Raw genomic sequence first — 26186 nt, 5'->3', positions numbered from 1 at the left:
TTGGGGAGCATATGCCTAGAAGTGGAATTGTTGCAGCATATGGTAATTCTATTTTTAGCTGTCAGACACAATTTTAATCTCACAGGAAATGGAGCAGGCTCAGAGAAGTTCAAGGTCTTGGTGTGAATTAGTAACAGATCTGTGCTTCCTGCCTCCAAGACTCAGGCTCTTTGTACCAAGTGGGTTTTGCACTCATAGCTCCAAAGAAATCACGTGGTGGCTAAGGGAAATGATGCACTTGAGTTTCAAGGTGGTTGTATTAAGCATGATTTACTTTCCTTTTTCCTTTTAGACGAATGAGTGTACAGGCAGGTGGGTTGGCTTAGGTAGAAAAGGTAAACTAGTCATCTGAGTGATCAGTTTTGGCTGCAGATGTGCTTTATGTGGCCTATATAGTAATTATACCTCTAAAAATTAGTGCTAGTACTAAAAAAAGGACTGTCATTTAAAAGTCCAGATTTCCATCTTCTCCTAAACATGATCCAGTAATACTGAGTCCAACTTCCTGCCTGATCACCAGTGTGCCACAGTCCTCACCACTCCCGAGTACTCCCACTTACTTCTCTCAATAATATTAGATATTTTCCCACTTTGCCATTTGAGTTTAAGACGCCTAGCTCAGAACATACGTCTAGTAGAACCTAGTTCAGGAGCTCAACTTCTGTTAGGGCCAATTTCTCAGCATACAATTATTTATTTATTTATTTATTTATTTATTTATTTATTTATTTATTGGGTAGTGTGTACTTTATTGATGGTACATGACAAGGCAGGGGTCCCCAAGCCCCTCCCCTTTTTCAGGGGGTCTGGGGGGAAACTGTGTGGAGGTCAGATTCTCAGCTTGTTGGGGGATCGAGTTGGGGCCAGGACTGCCCAGCAGCTGAGGGCCTCTCTCTTCCTCTTGTGCTCTTGCTGGGGCTGGTGGTCCAGGGGCTCTTACTCCTTGGAGGCCATGTGGACCATGAGGTCCACCACCCTGTTGCTGTAGCCAAATTCGTTGTCGTACCAGGAAATGAGCTTGACAAAGTGGTCGTTGAGGGCAATGCCAGCCCCAGCATGGAAAGTGGAAGAGTGAGTGTCACTACTGAAGTCGCAGGAGACAACCTGGTCCTCAGTGTAGCCCAGGATGCCCTTGAGGGGGCCCTCCGATGCCTGCTTCACTGCCTTCTTGATATCGTCATATTTGGCAGGTTCCTCCAGGCGGCAGGTCAGATCCACAACAGACACATTGGGGGTGGGGACATGGAAGGCCATGCTAGTGAGCTTCCCATTCAGCTCCGGGATGACCTTGCCCACAGACTTGGTGGCGCCAGTAGAAGCAGGGATGATGTTCTGGGCAGTGCCTCCGCCATCACGCCACAGCTTCCCAGAGGGGCCGTCCACAGTCTTCTGGGTGGCAGTGATGGCATGGACTGTGGTCATAAGTCCCTCCACGATGCCCATCACAAACATGGGGGCATCAGCAGAAGGGGCAGAGATGATGATCCTCTTGGCTCCACCCTTCAAGTGAGCCCCAGCCTTCTCCATGGTAGTGAAGACACCAGTGGAATTCATAACGTACTCAGCACCAGCGTCACATTTGATGTTGGCAGGATCTCGCTCCTGGAAGATGGTAATGGACTTTCCATTGATGACAAGCTTCCCATTCTCAGCCTTGATGGTGCCATGAAACTTGCCATGGGTGGAATCATACTGGAACATGTAGACCATGTAGTTGAGGTCAATGAAGGGGCTGTTGATGGCAACAATGTCCACTTTGCCAGAGTGAAAAGCAGCCCTGGTGACCAGGCACCCGATACGGCCAAATCCGTTCACTCCAACCTTCACCATTGTGTCTCAGAGATGCAGCTGGCACTCACGAGAGATGCAGCTGTCTGTCGAACGGGGAGGAGCAGAGAGCCCCAGCATACAATTATTACCCAACAAATATTTGAGTGATCAAATGAATTAACTCATGTCAAACAGCTTTTTTACCGAGCACTTAGTATGTACAAAGCCTATGGCTGGATGGTTGTTTCCCAGAGATGAATAAGGCATGGCCCCTGACCTCTGAAAACTTACAGTCTTATGCGGTGGGGGAAGGCAGATATATGTATGGTCCAATTCTGGACCAGAGGTGGCAGGCAGAATAGGAGTTTCTGAGGAGATCTTGAACTGTATCTGGAAGAATGAGAGGCTAGCTACATGAGGAGTTGGTGGGAGGAGAGGTGGGGAGAGGAGACTGTTTCAGGTAGAAGCAATGGCAGATACAAGGGAGGAGAGGTGGCTGTAGTTCCATGTGCTTGAGGAACTTAAAGAAGACCAGTGTGACTTGGGTTTAATGAGAGTGGGGACAGTGGTAGTAATGACGTCAGATGTGTATTTTTATATCAACAGCATAACCCTTAAGCCAGGCAGCTGTTGGGCAAATCCGTGTTCCTGTTCTTCAGAAGGCTTGTTCAGAACAGGTAGCTGGCTTAGCACAGTCGGAGGAGGGACCAGGCCTAATCCATTCCCCTGCCTCCGGTGCCAAGGACAGGGTAGGGCACAGAGCAGGTTTCAGTAAAGATTTGCTGGCAGTTTGCTTGAGAAGAGAACAGGAAGTGCAGGCTCTGTTGAAGGAGGCGCAGGTGCGGCTCAGTCTGCATGGGGGCACTCATTCTCAAGTCGCTAACACCCCCAAGCCACACAGAGAGCTGGGAGAGTGAGATGTAGGGAGGAACCAGCCACAGGCCCTACCCGCAGAAACCTCAGAAGGGAGGGGATCTGAGGGGCCGGTTGGAAAACGGACTGTGAGAGTTAAGGAAGGGCGTCCAACTTCGCTTAGGGAGAGGGAGGTCAGGAAGGCAGATAGGGCCCTTTAGCCTAGACTTGAGGGATGTATAGGGCAATTTGACCTATAGTGGTTTGGACGTTTCATTTTGTTATCTGGCATCACTTCCTCTGTGAACACTAGCAGGCCCTAGTGGGCCTCCCCCGGGGCGGGTCCTAGCTTCACTCCCCAACCTTCTGTAAAGGGGCAGGGCCTCCCAAGGCGCTCCGGAGCTGTCTGCAGCACCCAAATTTGCCCGCCAGGGGCCGCTGCACATGGGTGACGAAGCGCGCGGGTTCCTAAGCTGCAGAGAGGCGGAAGCCGATTGGCTGCGAGGCGCGGCGGGAGGGCGGAGCCTGGGATGGTGGCCCTAAGTGGGGGGCAGGGAACGCGCCCCCGGCCGAGACCGGCCCGGCCGTTATCGCCTCAGACAGCCCCGGGAGGCAATCGTGGTGCCGACGGCCTCTGTCCAGCCCGGTTCTAGAGCTGAGGAGAGTGGAGCAGCACCAAAGCCCGGAGATCAGGGCAGGGCAGCAACTGTCACCGTCGCGGCTACCGCCGCAGGCCTGGGTTACCTGAGCAACTGCGTGTCAAGGGCCCGCCCGCGGGTTCGCGGGCGGTTAGCGCGGGAGAGACTCTCGTGGGGGAAGGGGAGACCGGGACCCGACCTTTGGCCGGGAAGAGGGGTCCTGCCGGTCTAGCGTGAGCTAGCGGCCGAGAGAGCCCGCCAAGGTCTGGGGGCGCCGGGCGGCTGCCTCCAACAGGTTATTCCGGGATAAGCCCGGCGCTGGGGCGGGCCCGGGCTTCGCCGGGGGCCGGGCGGCTCGGGGCGGGCCTGCGGGAGAGCACGCCCCCGCCCGCCCCGGGCCCGCCCCGCGCCGCCCGCCCGCCTGCCCGGGAGCCTCTGTCCCGGGCCTGGCCCGTGCGCGTCCGCCTGCTGAACCTGGGCACTGCCGGCCGCCTGGGCACGGGACTGGGCGGGGGCGCTGACCTCGGCCTAGGAGGCCTGGGATCCCCGAGCCTCCCGCGCCCGCAGGGGCCTAGGAGTCGCACGCCCTCCGCAAACCTGTGCAGCTCGCCGATCCTCGGCGGGGCAAGGCCAGGTGCCCCCCTCTTCCCCTCCCTTCAGTCCCTCCCCGACTCCCGTGCCCGCGGGAGGTCCCGCCCGCTCACCCCCTCCCTCAGGGGTGTAGCCGGCTGCGGAGCTGACGGCTCCGCGGCCACCCTGTCCAAACTCTCCGGAAGCGGCCCGAGCCGACAGGGCGCTCAGGTCGTCGCAGCTCCGGCTGACCCAGTGTTGGACCGGAGGCGCCGGCCCTCCTCCCGCACCCAAACTTGGAACACTTGACCTTTGGCTCTCGGAGGAGACAGCCTCGCGGGTGGCTGGACAGCTGCGGCACCTCGAGGGCATCTTGCCTGGGGTTCCAGTACCGTCGGCTGCCCTCCCGGGCTCCCGGCTTTGCCTCTGGGATCCCGAGGTGTCCACTTCAGGCACATGCTGACTGGGACCTGGAGTCATGGATGTGTGCGCCCGTCTTGCCCTGTGGCTCCTCTGGGGTCTCCTCCTGCATCACGGCCAGAGCTTCAGCCAAAGCCACGGCGAGAAGGCGACAGGAGCCGGCTCGGGGGCCAGTTCTGAGGAGTCCACTGAAGCAGGTAAGGCCTTGCTACCGGGCAAGAACTGAGTTGCCCAAGTGGGCAAGTTGAACCCTAGGTTTCTACATGTGTGATTAATGGAGGACTCACATGGCACTGCCGGTTCCTAGTAGTCCAAGGAGTTCTTTCTCTTCTGGAGCCGTGGCTAATGTCTCTGTCTTTCTTGAACAACTTTCCTCATCCCTCCTTAGGATGTCTTTTGTAGGCAGTGAAAAGAGGTCTGCCTTTGGGGCATCTTGGCCTTTCAGGTCAGCAAGCCAAGACCCCTTCCCAAGACTACTTGTCTGGAAGAATGGCCTGGGCAGATGATAAGTCTTTTGCTATTGGCCAGTTTCAGCACTTGGCAGCACAGAGGGAGGTTAAGGCTACTTGGATCAGGCAGGGAAAGTAAGGGCTGGGCCAACTCTGTTGCTCTATAACTTAGTGTTGAGGTGTGCCTTTCTATTCCAGTAAGCGTGGGAACCCTATTCCCTCCTTTCCCTTCCGTAATCTGCTGTGTCCTAGCTGTGCCCATATGAAATATCAAGGCCATTCCTTAGATGGAATCCTATTTACCACCAGGGAGTTAAACGGCCTTTTCTTGACATGGGCATGGTATCATTCCTGGACCACTTGTTGACATTCTGTTTCTTCTGACTGATGAGAATACGGATTCTATGATATTTTTGATCTGTCCTGGCTTCTTCTATGCACTCATGGAGCCTTGTCAAAAAGCAAGAACCCTCGTGTTCTGCTGCAGAAGAGAAGAGCACTGTAAAAATTCAGTTGTTTTACACAAGGCTTGGAAGGAATTCAGTTTTTTTATCTCCATTTTTCTCACCCTGTCACTGTGATCTGCCCAAAGCAGTGAGCTGCAGAGTGAGGAGAGTTTATAGCTGGGTTCTTTCTGGGTGGAGGGGCAAGCTCAAGTGAGGGGGCAGCTCAGTGAATACCCTTTGATTAAAGGAGGAAAAGGAAACGTAGGTCATGGTGGCCAGGAAGTTTCTTAATGGATCCAGAGGCTGGCTTTGGTGGTAGACCCTTTCTCAGGAAACCCCCTTTTAAATTCCTAGACTGGGCTGCTTGTGATTGCAGGTACCCCAAGGACTGGCTTCTAAGTGAGGCCAAGGTTGCCTATGTACAAGCATGGCACCTAGGCTGTTGCTTTGAAGATAGGTCCTTCTTGCGTATCAATCCTGTTTCTCCATACAGTGTCTCGTTGGCCCCTGAAACCTAATTCAAAGCTTGGTTCTCATTGGGCTGTGAAGGGGAAGACTAGCAGGCAGATGTAGGTCAAACTGTGAAGAAGACTTAAAGAGCATCTTTGATGTCATAGGGACATCCTTGTTTGTAATTGATAATCTGTCTGTTTTTCACTCTAAAATATGCGTGCCTGACATAAAGGGAATTTTTTTTGGTGGGGGGAAGAGGTCTATATTTTAGACACATACTAAAAGGGATGAAATTTTGAATTTACTCATAAGCTATCAGGAAGATTTGTGTTTGTATGTGTGTGTGCACGCCTGCCATAGGTAAGAGGCATCCCAGCATCCCTTGGAACCACTCTCTGACTTGAACTTATGGGGACAGTCCTCCACACAATATACTTTAGAGGCCTGGCTGTGTTGATTATATTTTTTAACATTTTTTATTGATTTATAATCATTTTACAATGTTTTGTCAAATTCCAGTGTTCAGCACAATTTTTCAGTCATTCATGGACATAGACACACTCATTGTCACATTTTTTCTCTGTGAGTTATCATAACATTTTGTGTATATTTCCCTGTGCTATACAGTATAATCTTGTTTATCTGTTCTACAATTTTGAAATCCCAGTCTATCCCTTCCCACCCTCCACCCTCCGGCAACCACAAGTCTATATTCTCTGTCTATGAGTCTATTTCTGTCCTGTATTTACGCTTTGTTTTTGTTTGTTTGTTTGTTTGTTTTTGTTTTTGTTTTTTAGATTCCACATATGAGCGATCTCATATGGTATTTTTCTTTCTCTTTCTGGCTTACTTCACTTAGAATGACATTCTCCAGGAGCATCCATGTTGCTGCAAATGGCGTTTTGTCGTCGGTTTTTATGGCTGAGTAGTAGTTGATTATATTACTTAAATTTCTCTTTTGTTTTTTTTCTCCTGTCAGTTCAGAAATCAGTTTCTGTCATCACAATAACATTGAATCCCAGGGAGGGAAGTCTCAGAGCCCCTGTGTGCTGGGAATGGCTATGGTTTGTGGTAATCTGGAGGCCCTAGCACTGTTGTTCTGGTAGGCTATCCCCTTGGGCCTGTCTGGGACTTTGTCTCTGTCTCAGATAGGAACTCTATTTTGCAGAGAGGTGAACTGAACTCATGGACTGGGCTCTGCTAAAGGATTTGGTGAGGCACTTCCTATGTGGCCAGGAAATCTTTAGCCTTTCTAGTCCTTCCTCAGAACACAGGAGCTTTACTTACCCTTAAAGCTGCCACTTTTCTAAATCAGATTCAATATATCTAGTCAATTTGTATGTTCTCTAAAGTTTGTATTTTACAATCACACAACTGTTTTTCCTACAGAAGTCTTACAATAGCTCTATTGGAATAGGATAGTGGTATTATCCCCATTTTTATTGAAGAAACTGGGTCCTGTGCTCAGTTTTCTGATTAAGTCCTAGACTCATTCCATCTTCTCCAGTCCTGCACTGTTAAAGGAGCAGTAGGTAAGGCCAAGAGAATGTCACTTTCCTCCTGGTGCGCTAGTTAGGCAGGCCCTGGTGACACTGTAGCAGAGATCCAGGGAAAGGACTGTCATTTCCTCCTCTAGAGAGTCTGCTGCATGGGCCAGAATATTGCATTTTTCTCTCTTGTTGGATATATATGCCTATCTTAAAGGTCTGCCCCTCCAGTGAAGGTAGGTGCTATGCTAGGAGGCCCTCTCACTGGGCTGTGGAGAGGCCATTCCTGTCACCTTCTGGCTCTTTGATGCCTGTATACACAGCTGTGCTAAGTTACTTTCTCAGTAAAGATGTGTGCTTGACTGTGCTACTCTGGGGCCTGCACTTCTGAAATTGGCCTGGAATTGATACCTGGAACCTCCCTTAGACTCAGGACTCATTGTCTCCAGAAACTCAAAATGTTTCCTGCAATATGTATGTGAGGAGTCCCAGGTGAGTCTGGAGTTGTGACTGCCAGTGTTGGAGGTACTGAGGGCCTCTAATCAGGAACTGTGGTTTGACTCAATATAGCTAGAACAGGACTTTGGAGGACAGGCATCCAGTGCTGGCTGGCTTCTCAATCAACCCCTAATGGAGTGGGAGGCTAGAGCCCTGCCTGCCCACCCAGCTAGTTGCTGCCACCTCCAAGGCTATAAATGGCCTGGCCATCTTGGTGGCTATGCTAATTTTAGCTGAGGGTGGCTCCTGGAACTGGATTGGGGCCAAGGGCAGGTGGGTGGGGCTTGGCTGAGGCTAATATTGGGGGATGGGCACAGGGTCACACTTATCCTGGAGCAGCTAGGACATCATCTGCACCCGTGCCTCAGCTTTGACAGTCATCCTTAGCTAGGTTAATCTGTTCAGCAAACATCAAACAGTGCCAGCTCATATGCTTTTTATTCAGCAAATATTTGAGTGCCTGCTCTGGGCCAGGCACTGTGTTTGGTGCTGGGAATTTCGGGATGAACAAAACAGACATGTTCTTGGCCCTCGTGGAGTTTTACAGTCTAGTAGGGAGATAGAAAATAAATACATAAATAAATATATTACCTTGTGGTAAGTGCTGTGGAAGAAAACATTAACAGTGTGCTGTGATGGAGGAGGACAGAGAGGCAGTTAAAGTAGGAACCCTGTGCCTAGTAAGACATTAATATGATCAGTAACATCAACAATAATATCAACTGACATTTTTTAGTGCTTACTGTGTGGCAGGCACTATTCCAAATATTTGATTCCCTTTAATTCTGACAACCATCCTGTGTGCTTGATATTATCCCCATATTATAAGTGAGGAAATGAAATTGTAGAGAGGTCAAATAACTTGTACAAGGTTGTACAGACAGTAGCGAACAGAGCCAGAATTTGAACCCTGGCAGTCTGACTCTTTACCCTACCTCTACCTCAGCCGCTAGGTTATACACTCTTTCAAAACTTTGTGATAAATGCTGTACTAGAGGTATTTTATATGCATACAAAAGGCTGTGGGAAGCCCAGGGGAGAAAGTGACTAACCCTGCTTGGGAGAGCTGGGGGAGGCTTTTCAGTTTCCTTCATAATTTTTCTCAGATCTTGGGGAGATAAAAAGTAGTTGCCTAATTCAAAAGTTAAGAGGTGGAAACATCAGTTAGTTCAGCTTACTTGTTTTTACATATGAGGAAACGGATGTCCAAAGAGGCATCACATAGAAATTCCACAGTGGGTTATTGGTAGGACTAGACTAAGACATTTGAGTCAGGAAACCTGACTTAATGGGTTATTCAATCCACAAGTCCATAATGAGTGCTCAACTGCTTGCTTTGTACTATGGAAGGAATTTACGGCTACCAAAGAAGTCTAATTTGGGGGTGGGGATAAATATATGTAGAGAATATTAAATACAACATAATGCACAGGCTTAATGAAGCATAAAACCAAGCAGCGTAGACAGTGTAGGCTAAGGATTAAAAGAGCTCTGCGTGGGCTGAACTCAGCTAAGAGGGCTGGGGAGGGCTTTCTGGAAGTAGGGATTGGGTGGAGGAATAAGAGAACTAGGAGGGGAGTGGTCTGACTTGGAGATTGTTGGAGGAAAGGGGGCATTGTAGAGGTGTGGATCACCAATGTGAGCACATGAGGTCTCACTGTTTGGTGGCTAAACAGTAACTGAGCAGAGTTGCCCCATAGTTCGCTAACTGCCTCGCATGAGGGCCCATAGACAGGAAGATCACAGTCACGTGTGATCTGTGGTAGGTCTAATAATTACTATAATTTTGAGGTAATTATGACGGTAAATAATATTTGGAGATATCTGCACCAATGTAATGTAACATGAAAATGTCTGTAATTTCTGTTGGTGACAAAATCATAGGTAGTGCTAATAATATTATGGTTGATTATAATATATAGTTGAAGGAAATGCTAACTTTCAGTAAGAGAATATTGAAAATAAAGATGTCATTTCTTTCCCAGCCAAATTCACAAGCTCCCCTGAATTCTTCTCATGGGCCCCTTAGGGATATAGGGCCTTCATGTTAAGAACTCCTGTTCTCTGACAGGAAAGGGAACAGGGCTTGAAGGAAGGGTTTCCTAGGTCTCTACAGGTCTTGGATTTGAGCCCCAGGGGGCCCCTCATTTCCTCTGAGTGGCTTTGAGATATATCGCTGAGTGACTTCATGGGCATTCTGTGGTATATTTCCCTTTGTGGGAAATGATTCTTCAGGAAACTCAGCAGCTCTGGCTGTCAGACTTCTTGGGAGAGAGAAGATACCAAACTGGGTCTCCAACAGAGCTTTCTTTTTTACTCTGCTGATGATAAAAAAAAACTTATGAACTATTAAGATGTACAACTAAGTACAAAGAATAATACATTGAATACCCATGTGCCCACAACACAGTTCAAGAAGTAAGTAATAACAATACAGAGCTTTCTTTATTACCCCCTTGATACTTTGTATAAATTTCTGATGTAACACATAGCACATCGTACAGGTTTGCTCTTTGTGGAAGAAGGGAGGAGGGGTTGTACTTTATTTATCTCTGTTTTTATTGTGCCCAGCCTAAAACTTCTGTTAAAGTTTGTTGGAAAAGCTGGAATCAGGGCCTGTTTGAATGGATCGTATTTTCTCTCTTCCTTTCAAAGCTTCTCATATATCTTGTTATACATTCTGGGCTTTTCCTCAACACTTTTATGTGTTGCTCACCCACAGACCTTTGTATTTTCATCTAAGCTCAGATCTTTTATTCCTTTTCAATCTATTATTTTATCCTCAACTTTGGAACTAGGTAGGGCTGATTTTATTATTATGTCCATTTTAAACGTGAAGAATTTGTAGCTGAGAAGTTTATATCCTTGGTGACATAGCTAAAAAGTGGCAGGATTAAAACCATATCTCTGGGGATCTTGCTGTTTTTATCAGCATTACCTGTCAGTGTGGCCCTCACCAGTCTGGCATGCAGAGCCCTAGCCTCAGTGGTCTGGCCATAGCTGTGTTAACAAAGGTGTTTCAATAGTCTCGTCGCCTACCACAAAATGCTGCTCTGGAAAGTGGTAGAAACTATAATCTTACCAATCATGCTGTGTTGTTGGAGTTATCTATGGATGTGCCTGACATACCATAAGCTCCTCAAGGGTTAGAACAGCAAGCTCCCAGCACAAGGTTTGGCATGTGGTATACTTTACATACTGTAGAGTTTGTAAAACTGAGCTGAAGGGGATTTCTTGTCTGGTTCTGATTCTACTATAGTTTACTAGGCACTTGGTTAGAAGTTGAAAAAATTTTTCTTGGAAAGGGTTAGGTAAAGTTGAAGAAATAAACTTCACTTATTTAGAAAGTTCACTGTTTTAGAAATTCTCATTCTTTGTTTTTGTTTTTAAAAAAATCATCCAGGTCAGTTTGAGTCCAACAGCCTCACTTCACTTGGAAGAAGTTTATCTAGGATTTTAAAGAAACCAGACTCTTACTGTTGCATTCCTTACCAGGAGAATACAGTTAACAGTAGCTGGGAAGCTGTCTAATTCCACAAAGAACCTATATGTAGTGGGGAGAGAGTTGGGAAATGAGTGGGTGGGGCTGGATAGAAGCCTGGATGAGATAATTGGCTTTGGTTGGCAGAAGGGTCTGAGTTGGCCACAGCCAACAGACATAAATATCTGGATTTAGAGGAGCTTCAGAGCTCCAGGTCTTTTTCTTACTATCTGTGGGCCTAGTAGAGGGTAAGTCACCTCGTCTGTCTCAGCCTTAGTGTTTTCATTTGTAGGAAGGGCATCACCTTAATGAATGTGTTTGTAATGCGGATGAAGTGAGATAACTTGTGTGATGAAAGGGCTTTACAAACTCTAAGTACTGCATAGTTAGGGACAATTGGGTCCCCTCAACCTTTGCTTTTTGTGGGCCTGAAAAGCCTCAGGCAGAATCTGAGTGTCTTCTTCTGGAGGCATCTCTCTAATGGAATTTGCTTCTCTGAACCTGCTCCAGTTCTATTGTTTTACCTCAAGTGCCACCAGACTTAGTATGGATGCTGGGTGTGGCCAAATTAGGCTTTTACTCAAGGCTGACTTCAGGCCGTAGGGAAGCTGTTGATAAAGTCTGAGTGCTAATATTGCACTTTATTTCTGGCTCATACCCTCTTCCTTTTACTGGGTATAACCACTTCCCTAGCCCCACTTGCAGGCTTGAAATGGCTGACCAGATGGGCCTAGTCCCCACCTGTATTGGTGCATAACAAATTATCCCCAAACTTAGAGGTTTGAAATAGTAAACATTCATTTTTTTTCAGTTTCTGTGTGTTTGGAATCTGGGTGCTGTTTAGCTGGATGCCTCTGGCTCAAGGTCTCTCGTGAGGTTGCAGTCAAGCTGTTGGGCTGGGGCTGAAGGCTCAACTGTGGGGAGAGTATTTGCTTTCAAGCTAATTTATGTGGTTATTGGTAGGCCTTGGTTCCTTGCTGCATGGGCCTCTGCACTGGGCTGCCTCCTAACATGACAGTTGGCTTCCCCCAGGACAAGGGATCCAAGAGAGAGTGAGAGGGAGTGCCCAAGATGGAAGTTACAGTCTTTTTATCACCTAATCTTGCAATTGATGTGCTACAACTTCTGCCATATTCTATTTGTTAGAAGCAAGTCAAGGAGTCTAGCCCACACTCAAGGTGAAAGGATTACACAAAGGCATGAATACTGGGAGGGCAGGGATCCCTGGGGGCCATCATAGAGGGTGCCTGTGACATCATTCTAGGGCCATGATCTTGGGAACAGTGGCTTCTAGGTGTTGAGTCCTTTAAGTTTTTCTGTGACTTCTTTGCTTGCCTCTAGAGTCTTGTGGAGTCTCTCTGTACTCTCTTTGGTATATCCTCTTGGTTCATGTGTGACTTTATTGCTTTGACATGCAGATTTGACATGGCCCTTCTATCTGTACTCCTCCTCTGTTTTAGACCCAATCTGAAACTAGCTTTTTATCCTAGGTTCTAGTCCTGCCTCCCAACTCCTTCTCGTTTGGTAACTTCAGTTCTGGAGCCCATTGTATAGCCACTGACCTTGGAGCCTTTACTGCCTCACCTTAGCTTCTGAGAGCTAGACTTATAAGTGGCCTTGACCTGGGACTTACTTATGCACTGACAGTTGAAAAACTTCCATGACCTTTTGGGCTGTTGGTGTGCTAGGACTTAACATCGTAGTATGTTAAAGCTGGAAGGGCTTTAAGTACCATCTCTCCTAAACTCCTCAATTTATGTATCACAGGAACAAATTTGCCCAAGGTCTTAGTCATGGCCAGAGTCTGATTTTGGCTGATTATCATTTACGTGCCGTTCCCACTCTATTGTGGAGTCTCTTTACCCTAATGTAGCCAGTTTAGGTTGTTAGGGGGCCTGAGACCTATACAGAGGAAAACCAGAAAGCTGTTCACAGTGCTGTATTGTGTTCACAGAAATTGGGCTGGGCAGAACTGGGGTTATGCAAAGTCACTGTCAAGTACTGCTTCTAAGGAGTTTCCCTCCCAGCTCAGGAGCTTTGATATGAGGCACAGAAAAATAAGCCCAATAATACCTGTGGCATATGGTGACTAATATGTGCATTCTGTACTCCATTGGCAGTCTCAGTTCAAGCTAGGAGAGATCTGTTTGTTGGGATGTACAGAGCAGGCTTCTTAAAGGAGGTGGGTCAGAGTGTTGTACTGCATGTTTTGCCATTGTTTGGCTCAGCTGGTTGCGTTATGTATAGATTTGGGGCCTCCACAGGAGGGGTAAATGTATCTGAAGCCCAGTAGGATTACTCATGGCCATCTGGAAAATGCCAACGGGAAGCTTTCTGGGCACTGAGAACTTGATAAAGCCTTGCCTGCATTGGCACAACTTGCTGGGGCAGGCAAGACTTGAATAGGGATGGCTGTGGCCCTGTCATGTTGATCAGATTTATTTCAGTGAGAGGCCATGCAAAGAAAAACCTGAAATAAGCCAAAAGCACTGTACTTTTGTTTTCTGCTGGGGAGCTTGGAATAGGGATGGTGTGGGTACTAAAATCCCTCTCTGGGTGGTGGTTTCCTTCCTGACCCAGGGTTCTGGCCCCAGACCACTTTGCCCACTTCATCTTCCTCTGTTCCCCACTCTAAATCTTGGCCCAGCCAGGCTTTTTCCTTTGTCCTGGTCTGCAGAACACACCTTGTACTGCTTCTCTTTTGCCTTTACTTATGTCATTTTACTGCCTCCCAGAATGTCCTCTCCTCACCTCCTTCCTTCCTACCTAACCTCTCAGTCCACTGTGAAGTGTTCCCTGGCATTAATGTTAGCCACAAGTCCCCCTCATCTCTGATCAAACTCTGGTAGCACTGCTGTCTATGATACTCTCTGTGCACTTCACACCCTGCTTATGCCTCTTAAAGTGAGAGATAGCCTTATGTAGAATCAAGAGCATTGGGTACTGGCTTGAGTCCTTGTTGACAGCATGACCCAAACTACAGTTTCCTCACTTGAAAATGGGATTAAAATTTATATTAAAGAGTTGTATAGCTTTAATTTTTTTTGCATATTTTCCTCTCTCTTGAGGGCAAAAGCCAGGTCTGTTTTTTTTGACCATAGCACTCATCCTTAGGATCATCACAGTGCTGTTCAGAGAGTATGTGCCCAATAGATGTTTGTTGAATAAATGGATGAGTAGTAATGAGTTGGACTGAGTAGTCGTGGAGGGAGAGTGCCAAGTAAAGTGATATCGGTTCCTGTGAAAGGCCTGAACAAGAATGTCCTGGGATTAGGGTTAGAGTTCACGTGGTAGGTTTTTTGAGAAATTCTGTGGGCACTGTTTTTCTGCTGGCTGGTACTTCATCCATATTTATTGAGTACCTACGGAAGCTGCACTCAGAGACCGTTATCAGTCACACTGGGGGTGGTTCGACCCTTGACTCTGGCTGGCAGTTTTGTTTGCCACAGCGATGGCTACCCTGAGCAGGTGGCTGCAGCGGGAGTGGAGCAGGGCTATGCTCATGGAGACCTGACATGAGACCTGTGGGCAAGGCTTCCTTGGGTCTTGCGGCTCCTTGTCTTTGGTTCCATGGCCCACGTGGGTTTACCTCAGGTCAAATTCGAGGCAGCTGAATGAACAGAATGAACAGAACTACTTTTCTTAGCCAGGTTTGTGGGATGGAGGAGGGAGCCTTCTTTCATGCTGGGCTTGTTGTACAGCAGGGAGGTAGGATGGTCTAGTGAAGATCCCTGGTGTTTTAAATGTTATCTCTGATTCTGAGAACTCCCTGGGCCTCAGACAACTCCAGCCTGAGCAGACATCTCACCAGCTTTCCTTCATGGCACTGGGGGAGAGCCTCTGGAGGACTTGGTGAAGGAGGCAAAGGCATAAGAGAGTTAGCTGTGCTGTCTGCATGGCCCAGACAGGATAAACCTGTCCCTTTCCTCTCTTAGCCACATTTACAGAGCTCCTGGCTGCCTGATGTTGAGTTCTGGCCTAAGTAATGACCAGAAATCTCATGGGCAGGCAGGCAGGCAGGCAGGCAGGCTTCCAAGTCTCATATGTCCCTAATTTTCTCCAGTGAGAGTCAGTAGCTCTGTTCCTGATTGGCCTCTCTAGGTTATCTCAGGGCTCTCAGAAAGCTCTCAGAACTCTCATCACTACTGTGTATGTTAAAACAAATGGGCCCATGTTTGCCAAGTTCCCAGAGGCAGCATCTAAAATGTAGGAACCAGGGGAGTCGGGTACCCTTCAGGTGTAACACATATACAGGTTAGAAAGCAGCTTGTGTCTGTGTGTTTGTGCTGGGTAGTCAGACTTTGGAGGTCTTGTTTCAAGAAACTTTTGCTGACAAGGGCAAAGTTCACTGGAACTCATACTGCATTATTGCTAACGAGATAAATACATAATTAAGACAAATCAAATAACTTCAATGATAAGAATGATGATGATAGCTACTATTTACTGAGCACCTAATACCTTCTAGCACTGGGCTAGGTGCTTTCTATCTGTACAACAACCCTTAAAGGTGGATATTTTTCTCATTTTATAGATGGGGAAACTGTAACTCTGAGAATTTAAGTAATTTTCCCAAGGTGACTAAGCCTGGATTTGAATTTAGATTTCTCTGACCCAAAGGCCAATGGTGTTTCTATTTTTGTTTAATAACTTGTGGGAGGGAAGGAAACAGCTATATGAATTTAAGTAGAAATATGTGTTTGGATTAAAAAGTATACAATTTAGACTTTAGGGGCATTAGTTTGTTCCTTCACTTAAGTAGCCTGGAATAAACTGAGATTAGAATTTGGGGGCAAGGGGAAGGGAATGAGAAAGAGTATTCACTTATAAGTTCTGAATGAGGGTATCACATTGGTGAAGTGTGCAGCTACAAAGTAGTGTGTATTCAGTTTATATCTTCCAAAAATAGCATTATGATTGAGCTTTTGTGGATATAAGCTTTGGGATAGGGTCTGTATCTACGTAGTGTTCTTTTCCTCTTCAATTAACATTTAACATGTATGTTATATCCCGCCCAGTAAAAGGACTGAGTATAGTAGGGAAGTTAAGATGTGTACCAACATTTTTCTTTATCAGAATAAGAGCGCCTGTTTATTGAGCACCTACTTTATACCAGGACTGGGCAGGACTTTCATATATATGATTTTGTTTAATTCTCACAATAGTTCTCCCATTTTATAGTTTATCGTGCAAGGCTATCTAGGTTCAGTGCCCTATGAATGACACTTATAGTCTTATTGTAAAACAGGATCTCCTCTGCCTGGAGAGATCAGGGAAGCTTTATGGAGGAAGTAGCAGCTTAGTAGGTCTTCAGGTACTTCAGGTAGAAATATAAGGTAGATTGAGGGAAGCATTCCAGCCAGAGGAAATGTTATGAGTAAAGCCATGGAGTAGGACAAAGTGAATGTCTTTAGGGCACATTGGTTAGGCCAGGTTAGCTGCAGAATGGCATCTATGAAGGAGAGTACTATAAAATAAGACAAAAAAAGATTAATTGAGGAATGATAATGCAAGACTCAATGTCAAGCTAAGGAGTTCAGAATTTACTTTGTAGGCAATAAGTGGTCCTTGCAGGTTTTGAGCAGGGGAAAGACATGACCTAGGTTTTGCTTTAGGGAGATTAATCTCACAGAGTATACACAATGCATTGGTGGGGTGAGGTTGGAGGCGGGAGTCTAGATAGGAGACTTTGCAATTATTCATGAGAAGAGATCAGGGTCTGCACTGTAGAAATAGAATCAGTAGGATTTAGAGTTTAAGTGTAGGGAGGGAAGGAAAGAGAAGAGTTAAAGGTACACCTGTGTTTTGAGTGTGGCTAATGAGGAGCTTGGTGGTGCCATGAACAGAAAATATATGGCAGTCAGAAGGAGGGCCAGTGCTAGGGGTGATGACTGGAAGGAAAGTTGACATTTTTTGAAGTGCTAGGCAAGGGCTACACTTCACAGTTCTCAAGGAACCAAAGAATTCTCTTCTCTGTGCACTTGTTTCACATCACTTCATTTACAGATGAGTTTTCTGATGCCCAAAGAAGTGAAAGGGTTTGCCTAAGGTCATACAGGGAGTCCTTGGTGGATTCTAAGTCTAAGTCTCTTTGTTTTTAGCTATTAAGCTTCCTAACAAAGCAGGGCCTTCACTGTAGGCAAATCAGAGTCTTGGAGAGCTGAAAACTCGTGTTCAACTCCAGGCTTTGCCTTTTTTCCATTTGTGAGATCTTGTACAGGTTGTTTTTTCTCTCTGAGCCTTTGTTTCCAAATTTGCAAAAAAGGGAATATTAATCTCTACCTTATGGATGCAGTGGAAGATAAGGCACTTTGTAAAACGCTCAAGTGCTGTGTGAGGGTGTTATTCTAGGATTATGGCTTGGTTTGGAGCCAATATATATAATGAGTATTTTGGCCCAATAGGAGCAGACTAAAACTCAATTTTTCATGGAAGGTTTTCTTTTACTTTAGGCTGTCCTAGGCTACTCACTCACCTGCAGTTGGGTCTTTCAGGTGTAGGAATATGCTAGATTTTCCATAGGCACACATCTCCGATTTTCTGTAGTGTGAAATGGAGTTGCAGAGGAGCATTAAGTGTTCATACCCTGTCAGGTGTTCTGGGCCTGAGAGAAGATGATTACCATCCCTTCCCTCAGGATCCTCTACCAACCTTCAGCTTGCTCAAGGTGTAGAAGCAGAGTGCTAGCTGAATTTAGGCTATGCTTTGGGGGGAACCTCCTACTAGACTCAAAAAAGCCCTGGCTTGGAACAGAGGTACTAGGGTGCAGCTGCTGGTGAAAGCTAGTGCCTGAGTCCTCACGTGGTCATCTCTTTGGTTTAGCACCCATGTTCCTGAGTCCTCTTGAGAGGGGGAGGAGGCTGCTTGTGTGTTGTCAGGTAGTGGGTCTGTGATTTTGTTAGCTCATTCTCATAGGAGCAGGCCTGAAAGTGGTCATCTTGTCTGTGTCTTGTCACACACCTCTGAGAGAGTGGGAAGGGGATTGCAAGATTTTCTAATTAGTACAATAGCTGCTTAGTGTTTTGTGGCTTCTATCTTAAAGCATTTTCTTTGCACTATTTACTTTGAATCTTTTTTCTTTTTCTTCCCTCTCTCTAGCTTAATTCTCTTGAGTCTTCCTTCATAGCTTTCTTTATGAAATATCTAGTCTAATAAAAAAGAACACTAGACTAGGAATTAGCTTGGGTTGTGATACTCTTGAACTTTCTGGGCCTCAGTTTCCCCATGCCAGGTATTCTGGGGATAATAGAATCTAACTCACAAGGTTGATGCATGAAGATTTTATGAGATAATGTGACAAGTAATTTAGTCTTATACAAATCTTATACAAACTTATACTCATTTGTATAAGTTTTTAGTTGTCCTCCTCTGAATTGTCTTATCACCTATATAGTTCCATGGTTCTTCCCTCTCTTTACTACCTTATGTCTCCTAGGTTCTCACTTTTCCTTGTATTGTTTGTTTCATGAGGGGGAGGTAATTAAGTTTATTCATTGATTTCTGCTTGGAGGCGGTACTGGGATTGAACATGGGGTAGAGCATGCGCTCTACCACTTGAGCCGTATCCTTCCTTATAGTAGAGAAAGTGTGGCTACAGCTGGTACACTTGCAAGGCAGAGGGCTGAGCCTTAGGGAAATGTGACGTTTGTTGGTTTTTGAGTGTAATATCTTAAACAACAAGTTGTCAACTTGAACGAGACTTTTTACCCTTTGTGCCTCAGTTTTCACATTTGCCCCCTAGTTTACCATGTAGCTCAATTCTTATGAGCCTTGAAGTCATTTCTGTTTTGGAGAATCCCTCTTTAAAATACAAGCATTGCTGGGTTGAGGGTAACCCTCAGCTGAGAATCAGAACTAGCCTTTGCTAGCTTTTCAGTGTGGATTAGGTTAGGGTATAGATACTGAGAGACTGGGTCACAGTAGGACACTGGGTGGGGGATGGAGCCTGGCAAGAAGGCATTTCTTAGTTTACTGATGCAGGAAGGGTGTCAGGGCCTCAGGGCATACTTGATGCTGCCTTTCTTGTAGCCCACACCCAACTTCTCTTCCTGAGTTGAGCTTGTGCCTGTACTGTTAGCCAGAAGTCAGAGCTTGGTGAGGTCTGATTCCCCCAAGAATTCAGTGATGAAAATTAGGGCACTTGAGCAGATCTAATTGGGTGAACTGAGTGAAGGGCAGAGGCTTCCCCTGGGGGTGCCTTTTAATCTCCTGTGGTTAAATAGACTTTTAAGGTTGGACTAATTAAAATGTTGGCAGCTGGACTCAATACTTGCACTAGGTCCTGCTCCAGCCTCCTGGAGTACTGGAAGTTGGCACAGGGCTGTCTTTCCTGGGGAGCTGAGGAGTGGGTTTCCATTTCCTCATTTAACAAGATGGAGGTTGATGAGATATTTGTCCAAAATGCGCTCCCACACATCTCATAGTGGAGAGAGATGTAGGCCAAGACCTGGATCCAAATATGCCTAGATTTGCTACTCTCCAGACTTCCAACTCTCTTCAGGTCTATTTTCTGTTATGTTAGCTCCCAAAGGGCTTTGCTCTGTTAGCTGGCAAGTAATTTACATTGTCCTGCAGTATCCTTCCCTGATGTGTATTCCTAATCTAACCCAAAAAAGGGATATTTATTAAGTCCTGCCGTATGCCAGGTCAGGGCTAGTGTTTTACACAGCTGTCTTTTAAGATATGGCCACATCTTTTCATAATGCCCATTTTATAGATGAGAAAATATTCATAAAAGGAAAATTATTTGCCTGATTGTCATTATAGCCTTTAAGCAACTCTACCAGAATCCAAATCTGGGTCTCACCCAAAGACTTTGGTTACTTTCCCAAGTCTGAACAAATGATTTCATATCCTACTATCCTAAGCCAAGCTAATTTCCAACCTTCAGAAAGTCTTCTCCAGTTCCTACAGCCAGAATTATTTTCTTGACCTACCTTCCCAGAGCACTCTGCCCCTCTTGCTAATCTCACTGATATCCAATGAGGCATGGATTTTCCTCCCTCATTTGACAGCTCCCAATCCTGCAAGATGTGGTACTCAAGATGTGTTCATTAAAGACCCAAAGGAAGTTGTAGTGTGGGATTTTCAGGCTTCATGACTTGTAAGGAGAAATGTTTTGGGCATAGTCTTGGCTAGTTCCCTGCATAAAACCAGGCCTGATTCTTCTTGATTTGCCTAGAATGTGCTGTGTTATTCTGGAGGCAGTAGGGCCTTCTAGGCAAGATGCCTTTTGGGTTTCCAAGGTCATTTTCCTTGGTGTCTGGCTTTAGAGTTTCTTGTAGTCTCTCTGTGATGAACAGAGTTAGATCAGTGCTACCTGGAGTAGAGTGGTGTGACAAAGCCCTTGGCCTGGCCTTGGTTGTTGGGATATTCCTGCTGACTGCAGGTGCTTGGGTTATTTTTGCAATGAGCATATTAAGTTATTAACTCCGCATTTGAGTCTTGTGTTTTCTGCAGCCTCTGCCCTTTGGTGTGCCTCACTTCACAGGATAAAGACTTTCCTAAAGAAGGCAAGTCTATGAAGGCATTTTTATATGTTGAATTATCTTTCTCACTAACTTGAAAAAAATTATACAAGTATTTTCAGGCCTTTTTCTATGCATATAGAAAACATATAACATACATGTTTAGTGATTAACATCAAAAGCTTGTTCCTTTGGGAATAAATAGCAAATTGGAGCATAACAAAATACAGTTAAAACACCTTTAACAGGAAAAGTAATAAAATATTAATGACAAAATAAATTCCACAATAGGCTGAAACATCGTAGTTTTTGTTTGTTTGTTCTGTTTTGATACAATGGGAAATCTGAAGTAGCTTAATCAAACAGAGTGATCTGGATAGTGACATGATGCTGTTTTGGTTTCTCTAGTATTGAGAATAGATCATGAGATGTCCTTAGGTGAAGAAGACAAGAGTGCATTCTGGCACTAGAACCATGTAGTTCCAGGATTCAGTTGTGTCTAAGGACACAAGTAACTAGTAACTAACTTTCTGGATGTCTGTTTCCATGCTAAATATTTAATTTTATGAAGATTAGATAAGATACTATATGTAAAGTGTTTTGTGAACCCTGGAGTACTGTTACTGTTTTACTCATTAGGTGACTGGAGCCAACTTGCTGGCATTGCAAGGAAGCTTTTGGTTTAAGATAGGGCTTAAACCTATGACATAGGTGGGAAGAAGGATGCTGAATGGATGAATAAACAGTTGAATGCTGTTTGGGCAGCAGCTGAGAGGAATTCCTGTGAGGTGAGAGAAAGGGCCACATTCATTCCTTCCAGCCATATCTGTTGAGTCTTGTCTGGTGAAGGAGAAAGAAATACAGATATCTACCCACTAAATGCGTGGTATACTAAATACAGAGGATTCTTGATTTTAGGAATGAAATCTCCGTAAAGACAGGGGTTTTTTGTCTGTCTACTACACTGCTGTTTATTCACCTAAGAGTAGTTCTTGGCACATAGTAGGCTCTCAGTAAATATTTGTGGAAAGAAAGGCTGTTTTGGAATCAGACAGAATGAGTTTATACGTGGGCTCTGTCCTTTACCAGCCCCTTTCCTGAGCAAGTGGCTTAATCTCTGATGCTTAGTTTCCTCATTTATAAAATGAGATTAGGATTAACTATCATACAAGATTAATGGGAGAATTTTTTTTAAAAAGTAAAAATTTAAAAACTTTTGTACAAGTCCTAGTAAGTGCTCAATGACAAATGGTTTCTTTCACTTTCCTTTCCTGGTTTGCAAAGTGTATTGGAGGCACTGAGGACAAAGCAGATCTGCTTGGGGGAGCCCAGCCAACAGTTTCACAGGTTTGATCTGGCCATGTCTTCCTAATGTGTGAGATTAAGATTGCTGGTATTATTTCCTCATAAATGGAAGTCCTTGGGATTGAGCAGGGGTGTTGGAATGAATATGCTTTGCTTTTCTGCATTTCTCATGGTTTTAGTGGGAGGGCTGGCTCTTGTCTTTCAAGACAAGGTATCGTTTGCATTTCAAGTTTGTGCAGAGGTTGTTCCCAGAAAAAGCAGCTTCCTCTGGACAGTCTGGACTCACCTGATTTGGATTAGGCTTTTACAGCCAGCCATCACCCCCCACCACACACACATCCCTCAGTAATTGTTGGTTATAGCTTTGAAAGGTGTACTCAGCTTGACTTCTGTTCTGGATCAGTTGTAAATTCTCACAGAACATGGAGCAGAGCATGTTTGCATGGGTTAATCAGGTATTTATGAGCTGACCTTTGCTAGTGAAAACCTAATTTTCCTTCATGCCTGGGTGACTCCAGCAGGCTGAGGACCTTGTTCTGAGACATTCCTGGAACTGTTGGGAGTTGCAGCAGGTTTGCCTGCCCTTGTCATGTGTGCACAAGACCAGTGGGATCTATCTTGCCCTCAGCAAGGGTTCTTAGCATCTCCCCCTTTTAGCCTATGGTTTTAAGATACTAGAAAAACCACTCCCCTTTCTTTTATCAACATGTAGACTTCAGAGCTTTCTCTTCTGGTTTAGTTTCTTGGAGGATGAGTAAGCAGGGTGGAGTTGTCTGGCCATCAGACAGTTGAATTGAAGCCACTTGGCAAGAAGTGGGTAAAGAACATGTTCCTGGATGGGGGTAGTCAGGCGTTGGGTAAGTGAGGGTTAGTTTGGGGGTTGAGTGGGCCTGGTGCCTTCTAGAAGTAGGATGAGTAGGTGCTCTAGCTGTGTCCTCAGTGCCTTCCTTTGGGGGCTGAGCATTGCCACAAGGGAGGTCTCAAATATGAGCTTAAGGATAGGAGATGGAGGGAAGAAAATGGAACTTTGCTGAGTTGTTGATTTATGCTAGATACTTTATAGCAATTGTTTCCTTTAATTTTTACAACAACCTTGTGAAGTTTACAGATGAGAAAACTGAAGCCCAGAGAAGTTAAGCAAGTTTCCCAGGGTCACAAAGCTAGTGAATGATAATGATAATAGTCATCATGTGTTGTATGTCCATAAGACACATATCAAGTTTCTTTTTTTAAGTGCTTTGCATAATTTGGTACTCACCACCATCCTATGAAAGATTATTATCACTTCTGCATTGCACATGAGAAAACTGGGAATTAGAGACGTTTGGTTACTTGATGAAGGTCATTCATCTAGCAATGGCAGCACAGGGAATTTAATCCAGAATTCTGTGATGATAAAGCTTGTTCTTTGATGTCCATGCCACTGCAAGAGATGAGTAGGATTCAAACGCAGAGTCATGAGAGCATGGTTCATGTCTTATTCCACCTCTATATCCTTATAACTTCTGAGAGTGCCTACCACATTATTAGTGCTCCATAAATGTTGGCTGTGAAACCCAGCTCTGCTCTCTCTCATTGCACCATGTTGCTGACTGCATCCTGCCCTAGCTCCTCAGCCTATCTTCTCTCTACAATCTGGCCTTCCTGTACCTACCCACAATGGCCTCCCTGACCTCCCCATGCACAGCAACTGATCCAGCGCTGTTGCCCTTCTGCTTCTTCACCCCTCTCTTCCCTGGCTGTATACTTTTGCTGCCACTCTTGCTCTCCATCACCCTTCAATTCTGTCTGTTCTTTTCTATGCAGTTTCTCTGACTCATCCCAGAGACTACCCCTTTCTAGACTATAATCTTCTTAGTCTGTGTCATATAAAGTGGCATGTAATTAACTACTGTTTCACCTTCTAATTGTTTCTTGATATTAATCTTCTCTCCAGCCAGCTCATGGTAGTCATATCATAATGACCCCTCAGATTAGTTTGTGCTTTGCACCTTTCAAAGCACTCTCCTATTTAAGACCTGTTTTTTCCCTCATCATGTCCTTAGCAAACCTGTGAGATATGATGGGAGGGAATTGTTGTTTCTGTATTATAACAGAGAAAACAAATGCAAAGAAGGCAGGTGACTTCCTAAGGTCATATAATTAATTAGGGGCAGAACTGGGGCTAGCTCTCAGATCTACTGATTTCTGACTTGGTGTTTTGTTTTCCATGCTTTCTATATTTGTGCTTCTCCCTGACATTTCCCCTCCTGCCTTCAAGGGCCATCCAAGGCAAAACACCTATGTTTGGGTTTTTGGGAAGCTTGATTGGTGACCTTGGAAATGGTGGAATGGCCCGGATAGCAATCTCAGGTACTTCTTGGTGGTGTCAGTGCTCCGGGTTGCTGTTGCCTGAGAGAGGTTCTGTCCCTGAGCTACTAGGATTAATGTTAAACTGAGAAGAATTGATTTATTTTGAGTGGTCAGAGCATTTTCTCATGGACATTCAGGAAATAGCTGGGGCAGGATGTGTGGTGCTGGCAGTTTTGTGTTGTGGCAATGGCATGATCTTTGGAAGCATGCAGACCAGAGTTTAAAACTTGGCTTTGCCATTATTAGCCTCACGACCCTGGGCAAATCATTAATCTGTATGAGCCTTAGGGCTGTTGTGAGAATGTATTTAAAGGCCACATAATGGCCCTTAAAAAAGGGAAGTATTTGTTGGTGGTTTTGATTGTCAGTATTACTATAAATATAAGACATGAGGAGCCTGAGGAAGATGTGCCTATGACCCTTGCCGATTATTCCTCGTGGGTTGAGTTCCAGGCTTCAGTTGATGACATGCTACGTTGGAGCCTTTTGGCTGATAGGGCTGAGCTTGAATGCTGCGCCCCAAATTTCTAGTCTCCAGGTCTCCAGTGCCTCCTGAGGGTAATGAAAACAGCTTGTGGACAGCTAGGGGATGGCTTCAGCATCAAACTTTGGGAGTAATATCTTAAATGTTTTTCTGAAAGACTTTGGCATTAGAAATGTTGCTTCTGGAAAGTCAGGAATCCAGTTGTTATTGAGAGATTTCAGTTATTTCTGAAACCAGATATTGCTCCAAAGTTGTTTGTTAAATACCTCTCTATTCTTCTTGAACCCCTGAACCTCCCCCAAGGAAAATAAACCAAATTCAGACCATTGTGTGATGACTGAATCTTTGGTTTTCCTGGGCACCTAGTCTCTAACTCCCTTTTCAGAGATAGCATGACTCCAAACTGCTGCTTCAAGAGAGGTCATTCAGCTCTTTTCCCCCTGCTCTCCACCCATGACCTAGTCTGTGCTGTAGGGGAGGCTCATCCATGTTGTAGCATGTAGCACATAGAATGAAGCAGTACCTCACTCCTGTTTATGGGTAGCTTATATTCCACTCTATGTATATACCACAATTTAATTATCCACTCATCTGTTGATGGACATTTGGGCTATTTCCACCTTTTTGCTATTGTCAGCAGTGCTGCTATGAACATGTGTATACATATACTTATTTGAGTACGTGTTTGTAATTCTTTCGGGTATACTAGAAGTACAATTGCTGGATCATGTGGTAATTCTATGTTTAAGTTTTTGAGGAACTGCCAAACTGTTTTCCATCATGGCTGTACTGTTTTATACTCCTACCCACAATATACGGGTGATTCAGTTTCTCTACATTCTCACCAACATTTGTTATTTTCTGTCTTTTTTGATTATAGCCATCCTAATGGGTATGAAATGGTATCTCACTGTGGTTTTGATTTCTGTTTCTGTGATGACTAATGACGTTGAGCATCTTTTTCTATACTTGTTGGCCATTTGTAGATCATCTATGGAGAAATGTCTGTTCAAGTCCTTTGTTTTAAAAATGGTTTTTTTTTTTGTTATTGAATTGTATGATGGCTAATTTTATGTTGCAACTTGACTGGGCTAAGGGATGCCTAGATAACTGACTAAACATTATTTCTGTATATGTCTGTGAGGGTATCTTCAGAGAAGATGAGCATTTGAATCAGTAGACTGAGTAAAGAAGGTGCTGGTAGGCATCACCCAATCCCCTGAGAACCTGAATAGAACAAAGAGGGGAGGAAGGGCGAATTTGTTCTTACTCCTTAAGATGAGACATCCATCTTCTACTGTACTCATACGTTGGAGCTCCTGGTTCTTGGATTTTTGGACTCAGACTGGAACTTTTACCATCACTGCTCACACTCCCCCACCCCTAGTCCCATTCTCAGGCCTTTGGACTTGGTCTGAATTAAACCACCAGCTTCCCTGGTTCTCATGCATGCAGAAGGCAGATCGGGGAATTTTTGGCCTCCATAATTGTGTGAACCAATTCCCATAATAAAT

General features: G+C 45.2%; 2 protein-coding genes across 4 annotated transcripts in view; one reads left to right on the top strand and one right to left on the bottom strand.

Moving 5' to 3' along the window:
- Window positions 1–850: 850 nt before the first annotated feature.
- LOC105096538 (glyceraldehyde-3-phosphate dehydrogenase) lies at window positions 851–1911 on the bottom strand. Its single transcript, XM_010988895.3, has one exon. It carries the CDS (start codon window positions 1828–1830, stop codon window positions 937–939), a length of 894 nt encoding a protein of 297 aa, XP_010987197.1. The 5' UTR covers window positions 1831–1911; the 3' UTR covers window positions 851–936.
- A 1777-nt stretch (window positions 1912–3688) lies between these two features.
- The window catches only part of STIM1 (stromal interaction molecule 1), a 169725-nt gene continuing 147227 nt past the window's right edge, over window positions 3689–26186 (top strand). Inside the window, exon 1 of one of the 3 annotated variants that reach the window (XM_031460206.2) lies at window positions 3689–4447. In XM_031460206.2, the coding sequence (XP_031316066.1) occupies window positions 4309–4447 (139 nt within the window). In that variant the 5' untranslated portion in view covers window positions 3689–4308. The remainder of the gene's footprint in view (window positions 4448–26186) is intronic. The other 2 variants (XM_010988888.3, XM_031460207.2) reach the window with 2 other exon arrangements.

This window comes from Camelus dromedarius, chromosome 12, assembly GCF_036321535.1.
Source record: "Camelus dromedarius isolate mCamDro1 chromosome 12, mCamDro1.pat, whole genome shotgun sequence".
In the NCBI taxonomy this organism is placed as follows: domain Eukaryota; kingdom Metazoa; phylum Chordata; class Mammalia; order Artiodactyla; family Camelidae; genus Camelus; species Camelus dromedarius.
Note: the sequence above shows the minus strand (reverse complement) of the source record. Positions and strands in the feature narration are given on the sequence as shown.

Coding starts and splice junctions, on each gene's coding strand:
- LOC105096538 (XM_010988895.3), bottom strand. CDS start 1,830: ATGGTGAAGGTTGGAGTGAACGGATTTGGCCGTATCGGGTGCCTGGTC.